This window comes from Equus asinus, chromosome 25 (genome assembly GCF_041296235.1).
Source record: "Equus asinus isolate D_3611 breed Donkey chromosome 25, EquAss-T2T_v2, whole genome shotgun sequence".
NCBI lineage: Eukaryota > Metazoa > Chordata > Mammalia > Perissodactyla > Equidae > Equus > Equus asinus.
The window spans coordinates 51,680,650-51,693,598 of NC_091814.1; the positions used below are offsets into that span (position 1 = coordinate 51,680,650).

The following is a 12,949-nucleotide window of genomic DNA, read 5'->3' on the forward strand; positions in this document are numbered from 1 at the left end:
GGTGATAAAACTGACCACATCAGCCACAGGATAGTAAGTACCTGCTGTTGATATTGTTTTGGTTATTTCCATTATGCTGATGTTCAGCCCGCAATAAGCAGAGTAGAGTTCTGTTAGGAACTTATATAGGAAAATTGTGTCCATATTGTAATAGATGTTGGTATAACAACATTTTAAAATAACTTTAGAACTTTCATGATTCCAAATCTTCTTTCTTCCATGTGTTCCAGCCATCATAGCTTTGAAGAGAGGAATCGCATAGGAGAGTGGTTTACAGTGCAGATTCTGGAACTAGACTTCCTGGTACAAATCCTGGCTCAGACACTAACTAGCTGTGTGACTTTTGGAAAGTTACTTAATCTCTGTGCCTCATCTTTCTTATCTATAAAATAAGAATAATAATCATACCTACCTCATATAGTTTGTTGTCATGAAATCTTAGAGCAATGTCTAGCATATAATAAGCACTTGATAAATTAGAGATGATGGTGAAGGCGATTCTTCAATCAAAACGTGTTCAAATTATAGTGTTATATGTCAACTATATCTCAATCAAATTTTTTTAAAATGTGTTCAAGTCATTCAATATTTATCTGGCAATTTATAGATTAGAAAGTGACTTCTACATTTATTATTTCATGTGTAAATTGCTGTGAAACTCATTCCAGTTAAGGTATAAGTGAGTAATAGGTCAATGAACTGCCCTCCCCAGGAGTATTTGCATTAGCACTTAATCTTTGGCTTGAGGAAAAACAATGAAGCATTAACTGTGAAATTTCAGGCATCTTAAAGAGCCAATTTGGCAAGACTCTGGGTGAGGTGGCACACACAGGACTCTTTCCTCTGTTTCTAAAATCATATAGTGACATAGTGACCAACCACTTAACCTGCTTCTGAGGCTTCCAGACAACTGCATCAGAATTCAGCAGCGTCATGCAGGAGTGGGGAGCCCTCTGAATGTCACAGGCAGATTCCATTTCAAATGTGGGAGGTGGTAAGTGTTGTGGACTTTATCCTTCAGTTGGGCTGTTTGCACAGGGAATGAACCTTGCAACATTATCCCCCTTCCTTCACTGTTTATTTGTCCCTACACTCCCCCACAGCCAGCAGCCTTTTATGAGCAATTGTTTAAAATGCTCCCACTACTTCCATTAGTCACCTGATTATTGCCCCTGGTCCCATGAATCTGAGAAAGGTAAATATGGATTGGTCATGAAAGTCAAATTTTATCTTGGAAATAAGATTCAAATCTATTAAGTAGATAAAGAGTGTCCTTCACGGTAAAAGACAAGCCTTCTGTTCATTTACTGTGCCCTCTGTGTCAAAATAAAACCTTTCCTTCTCCACGTCTGACACTCACCCTAGCTCATAGCCTCCCTCTTTCGTTAGTGGTATTTTTTCAGGAGTGGAGATAAACTAACGTCATGTCATGCTGAGTCAGCTACGTGAGAATCCACTTTCCTTTATCTCAGAGAGATGGATGGTGAGAGGTTGAGACAATACAATAAGCTTGAGAGAGGACTCAATCCTCGCTTGTGTGGCTGCTTGATCTAACTAGTGAATGATCCAACCCAGACAGCAGTCCTTATCTGGGAATTAATCCTTGAGCCCCACCAAGGATTTGGAGACCTACTCTCATCAGCTAGAAGGAAAAGATAGCTATGGGAAGAATGCTGGCTTTAGAGCCAGAATGACCTGGGTTTGAACCCTAAGTAAACTCGGGCAATTTTCTTTACCACTAACCCTCGCTTTTATAGCTATAAAATGGGGATAGTAATTCCTCCCATCTAAGGTTATCGCAAGGATTAGTCATAACACATGTGAACTGCCTGGCATATAGTTGGCACTCAATAATGATAACTATTGTTGCTTTGGTTATTTCACAGCTATTTATAGTGCAGGTATTAAGTTTTATTTCCAGAAGCTTAGATTGAATGAAGGCCTTGGCCCTGGATGGTGCTGATCATTTTATTTCTACTCGAATGAAATGAAACTCTCCTGTAGGATTTAAATACCAAAATGAACGAAAATTGTGTGGAAAAGCTCAGTTATCTACAGACATAAGGAATGAGTCATTTTGAATAATTACATTTTCCAGTGTGAGGTTTACTTAAGTGTCTAAAATATTTTCTTTTAATCACTTTGGATATAAATCTTTCTAAATGTTATACTTCCCCAGACTCTTTTAAAACAGAGGATGAGAAGTAAAATGCTAATCCCTTTCTAAATCATTACTTCCAATCTACTGTGAGATTTGACAGATACCCACAAATGTTAGAATTGTGTGCAGTCTAAGGGTAAATGACTGTAAATGAAGGCCTATGTTAGCATCTATGGTATTGCCTAAGGTAAAGACCCCGAGCTTCCATTCATGGATTTTGTAACATCTCTTTTGGTTGCCCAAGAGCCTTGTTGTTTTTAAAATTCTTAACTATGCTATACTTAGGAGATAGTTGGAAATCTGAGTTCTGGCCAGGAAAGATGTTATTGTCCTCACTGTGGAAGTCTCATGCTGGCCTTTCATCCATAACTTGGCAGCATCTGACATAAATGCCAAGTTATAGCTCAGTGTTTCCAAACTACTTCCAGTTGCACCCCCTTCCCAGGTGTGCCTGAGAGACACCTCAGTTATGTATAGGACAAGGGTGAGTAAGGCTTCGACAGGAAGGACAAATCGTGATTTGTAAAAACCCTCACAAGAACATTTCCTTTATAAATGTATTTAATAGCAATATGTTTTTAACCAGGAATAAAATATCTGCAACTGTATCTAGTCATTTTAAAACTTTCTATCACTAAGAGTTTCACTTTGAGGCTAAATTTCAGAAGTCCTGTAGCTGGCGTGCGCTCAACTTTTGGTTGTAATACTGCATCTTTCAGTAGATTTTGCTGTTCAGTCAGATCTTGAAACTGTTTGGGTCAATTACCTTTTTTTTTTTTTGAGGAAGATTAGGCTGAGTTTACTACTGCCAATTCTCCTCTTTTTGCTGAGGAAGACTGGCCCTGAGCTAACATCCGTGCCCATCTTCCTCTATTTTATATGTGGGATGCCTACCACAACATGGCTTTTGCCAAGCGGTGCCATGTCCGCACCTGGGATCCAAACTGGCGAAGCCTGGGCTGCCGAAGCGGAACATGCGACCTTAACCGCTGCGCCACCGGGCCAGACCTGGTCAATTACCTTTAAAAGTTTGTTTCAGAGTAAATCTCTATCTTATTCTTTTATTTGATTTATATTCTCACATTTTAAGTGTGTGAGTTGCATTATGAATACTATACCAAAAAATTAATAATATTACCAGCTGTTGGCTGGTAAGCCAACTCTCTGAATAAAAAATAAAAAAATAAAATTTCCACCAAAGATTGTTCTTTGTATCTAAGTGTCACCAAATTCTTTCTATGAAAACTTAGTCTTCTAGGTTTTTCCAAAACATTCCATGCTTGACATAATGTAGGTGATTACATTTTTCACATTTTATCTGAATATTTTGGCCTTATATAGACACTTCTTTAAGTATATGATAAATACCTGAAACAAACTGTAATGGCTAATATAATAATTCTCACAAATCTAAAAAATGTGAACTCCCCTTCGAAAGAGACTGACATGCCCTGTGCAATGGAGCCAGGCTCTTTATAAAACATCAGCATTCTAATTTGCCCGTTGCCTCAAGTATAACTTCTAAAAGAATGTTCTGAACCTTTGAAGGTACACTGAAGCATTCTCTAAGTTTATTAAATGGAGAGGAAAAGGGCTCTTCAAAAACAAAAGAAACAAAGGAGGGTTTCATGAACAAGCACCCTAATGGGTGACCGAAGCAGCTCTTTATGTAACTTCACTGCCCCAAAGCTTGTACGCACCATTCTACATTTGAAAAATAAACACTGAGAGCCTTTTGGCAAATAACTGGTACCTCATGACAAGAGTAAACAAATTACAAAGCTGACTATGGACTGAGCAGGAAGTGAACAGAAGGGAGTGAATATAAAATAAAGCGCTACCCTTGTGGAAAGAATATTCTAGCAAGAAGTTCAACAAGGACTTTTTGTGCTTTAGCACAATAGTCTTTCCTGTTCATTTCTCCTCTTTTCAGTTAAGAATTTTAACTTTTTATTTTGATTACAAAGTCAAAATCTGATTCACCAAAATTGCATTTCATAAATGCTTCCTCTAAATAGTTGTTTATATTTCACACCTCGTGTTATGTAGGTTACAAAACCCAAGGGACAACATGCCTATTTTATTCTAGACTATAGGTAAAATAAAATACTTTGAAGTGAAAAGAATAAAAGCATTGATAAAATTATCCCCAAACTATCTCATTAATAATCCTCACTCAGTCTAATTAGAGTATCTATTCCCATGTACAAATCTATATTGTTCACTATTTGTTTCGAGATGCCCATAATTCACGTTTCAGTAGCATAGTAAACTTAATTAAAATCATTCATTCAATTATTTGAAATTTATCTTATATTTAACTAACAAATGAGTATGAAACGCTCAGTAATTTACTTTGGTTAACTAGATGGATATTTAAAAACTACCATGTGTTCAAATAAACCTGGATTTGAAACCCTGAACATTTAAAAATAAGTTTGATATCATCAGAAAATCAGTCACACTGCTATGTCTAGCAAGTGTTCCAGCCTCTTAGGTGATTCTCAGATATTTATATTGGTGGGTTCTCATTCCAGATGAACAATGTGCTGTAACGGTGGCTTCTCCACTGAAATGGCCTTAGAAGAAATTCAGAGGTGAAATCCATCACAACCAGGGCAGCAGCATGTATTCCACTGTTAACCAGGCTGTGAGCCCCTCAAGGTCTCAGGATGCCTTCTTTACATGTGTGCCCTGGCAGCCAGCACAGAGCCTGGAACGTAGATGATGGTGATGATGACGATGATGACAACTGAACTAAACTGAGGGACCCAGAACTGGATTAGAAAGTAGAGAATATGCATTATTTTCCCCTTGCTCTGAAATTTATTAATTTTGCTGGTAATTGTGAGCAGCTACCTAATCTTATTACGAGTTTTTACCACCTTTAGAATAAATACATCACCACCTTCAATCCTTCTCATATGTGTTAAGAGAACTCAAGAACACTTAAGATACATCTTACTAGGAGTAAGACATAACAGAAAGAGGCCATATCAATTGTAAAATGGCTTGGAAAGGAAATAACCAAATTACTAAAGTATATTACCACAGGCTGCCATAGCATTGGTTAGGAGCCAGACATTCTACATATATTTTCCCTAACCCATCAAAAATGATAATATTATCACTGGAAAAATGATTATATTATCTTAAGTTATGAATGAGAAAATTGAGGCTAAAAGGAAAGTTAAGAAACTTTCCTGAATTCACAGTTAGCAAGTAGTACAAACAAGAAATTTCAATTCTGGCCCCCAAACTCATGTACTTTCTCCTCCAATCTGGCAGAAGAATATATCATTAATCACATAATCTCACAAATATTTAATTATAAATTGTGATTAATGCTGTAATATATATGAATATAATGCTGTTACATATTGTGATATATATATATCATATCTGATATATGTATATATATCACAATTAGAGATTAGAGAATAAGTAAGCTGACATTTATGCTGATATCTGAAGGATGAGCACATATTTATCCAAAAAAAAAGAGGAAGAATTTCAAACAGTATCTCTTACCCTATAAAGAATATCATGCTTTGCCCTTTTGAGAGCTTGTGAAGGCAATGGAAAGAGTGTCTCTTCTACTGTAGGAATCACCTGTGATATTTTAACAGTTGGAACAGAAGCATCACATCCAGAAACATCACAGGACCATAGGATCATAGTTAGAAAACTTCATGAGGCTACGAAGCATGAGGCATTGAATAAGCGCCAGCATGCTTGATTCAAGGTAGCTCTAGTCATCAACTTGCCATGTAACTTCCAGTTAATAGACAAGGTCTGACCTGAGAGGGCAACTCTCCTTATCAGTCCTGTTTGTGCTTTGCTACCAAAGCTATTTTGTAACTTTCCAGAGGTAATCCTTTCTACTTATTTGCAGAGACTCTTCCTCATAAACTCTTTTTTTCTTTTTGATTTAGAATGGAATAATATTATTTCTCACAGGAAGTTATTTAAGATTTTAACATTTCTCAGCTCCTGATCATTTTAACACTCAAATCCTTTTTATCAACAGAGTGCAAGTTCAGCCTGTAGTAAATATTGTTTTCAGTGTCAAACTATCTTTTGGGTACAAGAAAAGATGCAACAGAGTTCAGTGTTAAGCTTTTCACTAGCACAAGGGTCACAGAGTCAGATGTCTACAGCAGCCAGAAGGGTCACAGTGAAAAAATGAATCCAATAGGGACAGTGATCAGAGAACTAGTGTCCTATCTGAATGGGGCAGCCAGGACTCAGGTCCAGCCAAATTTTATGCAGGAATTTGGTCCAGCATCACCAGATCTCCAGGTTTTATTTATTTACTTACTTGTTTATTTATTTATTTATTTATTTATTATTTTTTGACTGAGGAAGATCCGCCCTGAGCTAACATCTATTGCCAAGCTTCCTCTTTTTTTAGCTTGAGGAAGATTAGCCCTGAGCTAACATCCATGCCAAGCTTCCTCTATGTTGTATGTGGGTCACCGCTACAGCATGGCTGACAAGTCGTGTAGGTCCACGCCCGGGATCTGTACCTGCAAACCCGGGCCTCCGAAGCTGAGTGAGTGGAACTTTAACCACTATGGCACAGAGCTGGCCTCTATTTATTTTTTTAAGAGAAACCATCAATCCAGATTCTTATATAATATTTCCATATTGTTAATGTTGGAATTTAATTTGTTTTAATACCATACAATCTTAATCCTAACAAACACACCCATAAACTAAGACTTGATAACCTTGGTTCTGGCCCCAGGACCTTAAATCTTAAGAGTTCAATAACCTTCTCCATGTCAGGTACTGTGAAAGGCACCAGAGATACTAAGACAAATACAATCTACTACCTGCCTTTGAGTTGCTCTCATTCTATTGACAGAAATGTGCACAATGCAAATTATTATCTGGTAGGAGAAAATGAAATTTATCATATAACCTCACACATATTTAATTATAAATTGTGATGAGTGCTATAAAAGAAAAAAAAGTAACACAATCAAGATCAGGGAAGGAGTTAGTTTACATTTTAGTTGGCATCTGAAGGATAAGCACACATTTACGCAAAGGAAGAAAGAGAAGGAGAATATTCTAGGCAGAGAGAATAAATAGTATCTGCAAAGCCCCTGAGGTGGGATGGAACGGTGCATGCCTGGGGAACTAAAAAGGGCCCAAGTGACAGATACATAGTAGACAAGGGAAAAAGTCACACATGATGAGAATGAGGAGAGACACAGGAGTAGATCATACATGGATTTGTGGGCCCTGTTAAGGATTTTGTGAAATAAGAAGCCATTGTCAGGATTTTAAGCAGGAATATGGCTAAGTAAGATCTGGGGTTTTAAGGGATCATTCTGTCTAACAGGGTAGGAAATGGATTGGGAGGGTACTCTTGTGCTGGAATCCCAGTGACCAGTTAAGAGGCTAATTCTGGAGTCTAGACTTGTCCTAGAATGATGGCAGTAGAGATACAGAGAAGAGTGAAAACTTGGGGTATATTTCAGAGGTAGTAGGTTGCTGTTGAAGTTCAAAATGTGCACAGCATAAAAGTATGGAGGGAGATGACACTAGATAGGTAGACTAGGCAAACTCATGAATGACTTCAGCTGCCATGGTAACAAACTTAGACTTTACTGTGGGTAAGACAAGTCTCTTGAAGGTTTTATGGAATGAGTTGACACAGTTAGACTTGTATTGAGCTAATTAGTAACCTGATTCAGTCTCCTGTCTTCAGTCAAGACTTTATGGTCCAGCCATAACTAGTCTTCTTTTCCCTATGCCACCAGCTTAATCACCAACAATAAATTGGAGGCTTCTGACGGTATTAAAGCCCATCTTTGTTTCCTTTTGGGAAGGCAAATGAAATCATTATATTATTTCAAGGTTATTTGTATGCTCTCCCCAAAATATAAAGATGATGCTCTGTCCTAGGGAGAATATGTCAGTAAATCTAGATATTCCTACTCAACTCTTCTATCTTACAGCTTCCATGCTCAGAAGCTCATGTGGTACAGTCATGCATGTTGCTGCAGGGCCTAAATGCCCCATTGCTGATGGATGCATGAGGCTTGTTTCCCACTCCCATCTGGAGAGCCCAGACATACCTGATACTACGCATCAGTGTTTGTGAGTGGAATAGACTTTCCTGATAATGTATAATTAGACAAGGGAAGCTAACATTGCTGCAACATAAAATATTTCATATAGAAATTTAGCATCTCAGACTTTGGCTTCTGGACATGAGGGACCAGGTTTACTCTTTTGCTTAGCAACTAGATAGGCAGAAAAAATATATGAAACAACAGTTTTTAGACGTTGAACAACAGACACTGCAAGAGAGCAATCCTTGAGTGAAGAGTAACAAACAAGGTGGGCTCTATGAATACATAAGCTCACTGCTTGCAGAGTTTCCAGGGTACCACACAATGAGGGTAAACCAAAACAGAGCCCAGGAGTCTCTATGAATTGAGGAAATAGAGTTTAGACTTTGGGTAGGCCAAAGTAGCTGGAATTTGTAATTCGTGGGGCAGAGTCCTGGAGAGGATGGTACAGCCACAGGGAAAGAGCTCTTGAGAATCTATAGAGGGGTCCTGTCAAGTCTTCAACTAAGTACTGATTTGCACTTGCATGTGAGGAAAGTACTGAGGGTAAGGAAAATACCACCAGACAGAAAGAGACAGAACAATCCCTAGAAACACAAAGCTGGGAATAGTTTATGTTCCCACCATCAATGGGGCGGCGGGGGGTGGCAATCTATCCACTCAGTATTCTATACCAAACAAAAATATCCTTTTAAAGTGAAGACAAAATAAAGACTGCTTTAGACATACAAAGAAGAAATAATTTCTCACTAGCAGACTAGAAAAAATATACAGGAAGTCCTTCAGGCAGAAGAACAAATTGTATCAGAGGGATATTTGGATCCATGAGAAGGAGTGAAAAGTTCCAGAAATGGGTAAATATAGAGAAAATTTTTCCTCATTTTTAATGTCTTGAAAAGATAATTGATTATCTAAACTTAAAGCAAAAATAATAACAATATATTGTGGAACCTCTCCCCTTCCTGAGCTCACTTGCTCCATCATTAGCCACATATTCCTTTTGTTGAAAGCCCCATTCAACCCTCTGCACTTCTTTTAATCTTCAGCATCTCAGTTCCCTCTCTTCAATAAGGAAGAACAATTTCTACATCCTCCTCTTCCTCTCCCACCAGGAGGAAAAATCGAGTATACATAATTTATCAAGTATACATAATTTGTAAATAACAGTTTATTATTCTACATATTATATATGTAGAAGTGAAATCTATGACAAAGGCTGGGAGGGGAGAAATGGAAACACACTATTGCAAGTTTCTTATAAATGAAATGATATAATATTATTTGCAGGTAGACTGCGATAAGTTAAAGTTGTGTATTGTAAACTGAAGACTGCCATTAATAATAATAATATTGGCTTACAAAGCAAAGCTAGTAAGCCAATAGTGGAGATAAAAAGGAATCATAAAAAGAAACTCAATTAATTCAAAAGAAAGCAGGAAAGAAGAAAAAAAGACCAGATGGACAAACAGAAAACACAGCAGGATGGTAGATTTAAACCCAGTCACAACAATCATTATATGAGAAGCGAATGGGAAGAACACTACGACTAAGAGACAGATTGTAAGATTGTCCAAAAAGCAACATCCAACTTTATGCTGAACTCAAGAAATCCACTTTCAAGAAGAAGATAAAAGTAGAGGATGGAAAGAGATATACTAGCTAACACTAATCAAACATAATGGAGTGTATAATATAGTATTCCATTTATATGACATTACAGGAAAGCAAAATATAATGACAGAAAGCAGATCAGTAGTTGCCTGGGCCCAGAGGGTACGGGAAGGTATTGACCAGAAATGGCCCAAGGAAGCTTTTGGAGTGATGGAACTGTTCTGCAGCTTGATTGCAATGGTAGCTATAGAAATGTACATATTTGTCAAAACTCAGCAACTATTATACTTAAAATTGGTAGATTTTATTGTATGCAATTTATACCTCAATAAAGGTGATGAAAGGAATAGAGGGACAGAGAGAAAGGGAGGGAGGGCAGAAGGGAGAAAAGGAACGAGGGAGGGAGGAATAAAGAGAAGAAGAGGAAGAGGGAAAGAGAAAGAAGGAAAGAAATGAACCATTTCTGTTTTCAAAAAGTACAGTCACTTCAGTAAGAATAGTTTCCAGTGGCCCTTTACCCCACCATGTAAAACATTTTAGCCCTTTTTTCTGATCCTTACTGTCTGCCCACATTTACACTCTGATGGTCTCACCTCTGACCTCAAGGAATTTATTAAACTGTTGTGCTAAAGACAACTGCATCCCAAAGAGAAATTCTGGCATCACCTGATAGTGAAACTTTCACCTAATTAAACGAGGAATGCCTCAGACAGAGGAAACTGCCCTTTGCACTTAGCTGTCTATGACACTGACCTCTCTCCTTCCTGACCTCACTTGCTCCATCACTAGCCACATCTTCCTTTTATTGTTGAAAGCTCCATCCAACCCTCTGCACTTTTAATCTTCAGCATCTCACTTCTCTCTCTTCAATAAGAAAGAACAATTTCTACATCCTCTTCCTCTCCCACCAGGAGGGGAAATTGAGTATACGTAAAAGTGTTAATGGTGGGTCTTTTGGTACACAAAGGACCAAAGTAAGACATCTGAACTTCAAAGGGTAGACACGTTTCATACTCACAAGGACAGCTAGACTGCATATGGAGCCAGACTCTAAGACGCTGAGGAAAGACAGGATAATCAGATGGTGGAGACGTGATAAAGCAATAAAACAGGGCTGAGGGTATCAGCAGTTGGAAAGAAGATATGAAATACAGAGCAAAACAAAACAATATATAAACAGCTCTGAGTGTACTTACATCCCATGCTAACGGGCGGTTAAGTATGTGTGGCTTGTGAACTACCGTAGAGAAAATATAACCCATTCTCTTATTCTGAGATGATTTTCTGATGAAAGGTGAATCAGTTCTCTGATCATTTTTAAATAATAATTATTTAGATACCATGGGAAATTAACTTGCTAAACCTTAATTAGTGTACTAGTAACATTTCTTGTTCACTTCAGATTTCAATGGACTCAAAGCCTTTATAATAACATAGACATAGAAATGGATATATGTGAATCTTTCCAAATAATGAAGGTTCCCTATAGAAAAGCATTTATATCTCTATGGATATCTTATGTTCCCCAGATTTAAGAGTGATGAAAAAGCAGCCCTCAAAAACTGTCCAGATGTTTTCACAGCTTTTACTTCTCCAGGTGCTTCTTACTCTGACCACACATTCCCTGCAGAGAAGATGGATGATGCTGTAGCTCCAGGCCAAGAATATACCTATGAGTGGCATATCGCTGAGGACAGTGGGCCCACCCATGATGACCCTCCATGCATCACACACATCTATTACTCCTATGAAAATCTGACACAGGACTTCAACTCTGGGCTGATAGGACCTCTGCTTATTTGTAAGAAAGGTAAAAAAAAAAAAAATCAACAACAACAAAGATGTTGGAGTGGTAAGGACTTCTATAATGGAATGGGGCTTGGGAGAATCTTGGTACCTCTTTGCAAATCAAGCAGAGGGAGAAGGATGCACAAACCAGTAGTTGTTTGACATTGATATTTGAGGGTTTGGAATCCTCCTCTGTTTCTTTCAATCCCTCCTCTTCTCAGTCCTGGGAGCCTCTCCCAAGTAAATCCTGTCTGATAGTATGTTCTGATGCCATGCCCGTATGATCCGTAACATTTTCCTCAAGGCCAAGTCTTCTTGGAAGTGTACAGCAGCCTATATTCTGCTGAGAGTACTTGGAAAGAACTTTGATGAGCATATCTGAGGTATGGGTTGGTACTTTGGTCTACAAACACGCAAAATTCCTGCTTCAGGTAGTAGGTTTCAAACACACTTAACTGACTTTAGAAGAAATTTCATTGGCCGAGTTTCTTTTTTTTTCTCTTCCCCAGAGGAAACCTAGGGTCCTACTTTCCTTTATTCATGTAAAACAGTAGTATATATAGCTCTACACCTTGTCTTTTTCCCTTAAAAACAATAAATATTGGAAGTTGTCCCTTGATACTACATACAGTGCCATTTTTTGTAACAGCTACGTGATATTTCATTTTTTGGATGTTCTATGATTATTTAACCAGGCCACTATTTATGGGCATCTAACTCTTTTGTTATCAAACGTTGTTACACAAAACCAAGCTGTGACACAACCGTGTTGTATGGGAATAGCCTTGTGCATGTGGCCCTGTGCAAGAAAGTGCATTTGTAATTTTGATAATGTGGCAAATTGCCCTTCAGGAAAAATTGTATGAACATGCTTATTCCCCCGTATCCTCTCCAGTGTGTTTTCTCAGACTTTTCCATCTTGGGTGATCTGATGGGTAAAAATGTAAGTGAGGTTGAGCATCTTTTCATATGTTGAAGAGCCATTTCTATCTCCCTTTCAGAGCTATTATTTTGCCCAGTTTTCTACTGTGTTGTTGACCCTTTTATTGATTTGTAGGAGGTCTTTATATATTAAGGAAACTAGCCTTTGTATGTGATAGGAATTGCAACTATTTTTTATTAGTTTCCTATTTTTCTTTTGACTTTCTCTATTCCTTGAATGATCTTTTAAAAACGTAATTTGGATCACATCACTCCTCTGCCTGACACCAGACTCCAGTGGTCTTTGGATAAAGACCAAAATCCTCACCATGGCCCACATAACTCTGCTGACTTCTAGAGTTTATCTTCTCCAGTTCTC

General features: G+C 37.9%; 1 protein-coding gene across 1 annotated transcript in view; it reads left to right on the forward strand.

Annotated features, from left to right (window-relative positions):
• The window catches only part of F5 (coagulation factor V), an 80,331-nt gene that overhangs the window by 12,870 nt on the left and 54,512 nt on the right, over nt 1-12,949 (forward strand). The window contains exon 4 of the mRNA XM_014845145.3: nt 11,459-11,671. Within this exon, the coding sequence (XP_014700631.3) occupies nt 11,459-11,671 (213 nt within the window). The remainder of the gene's footprint in view (nt 1-11,458; nt 11,672-12,949) is intronic.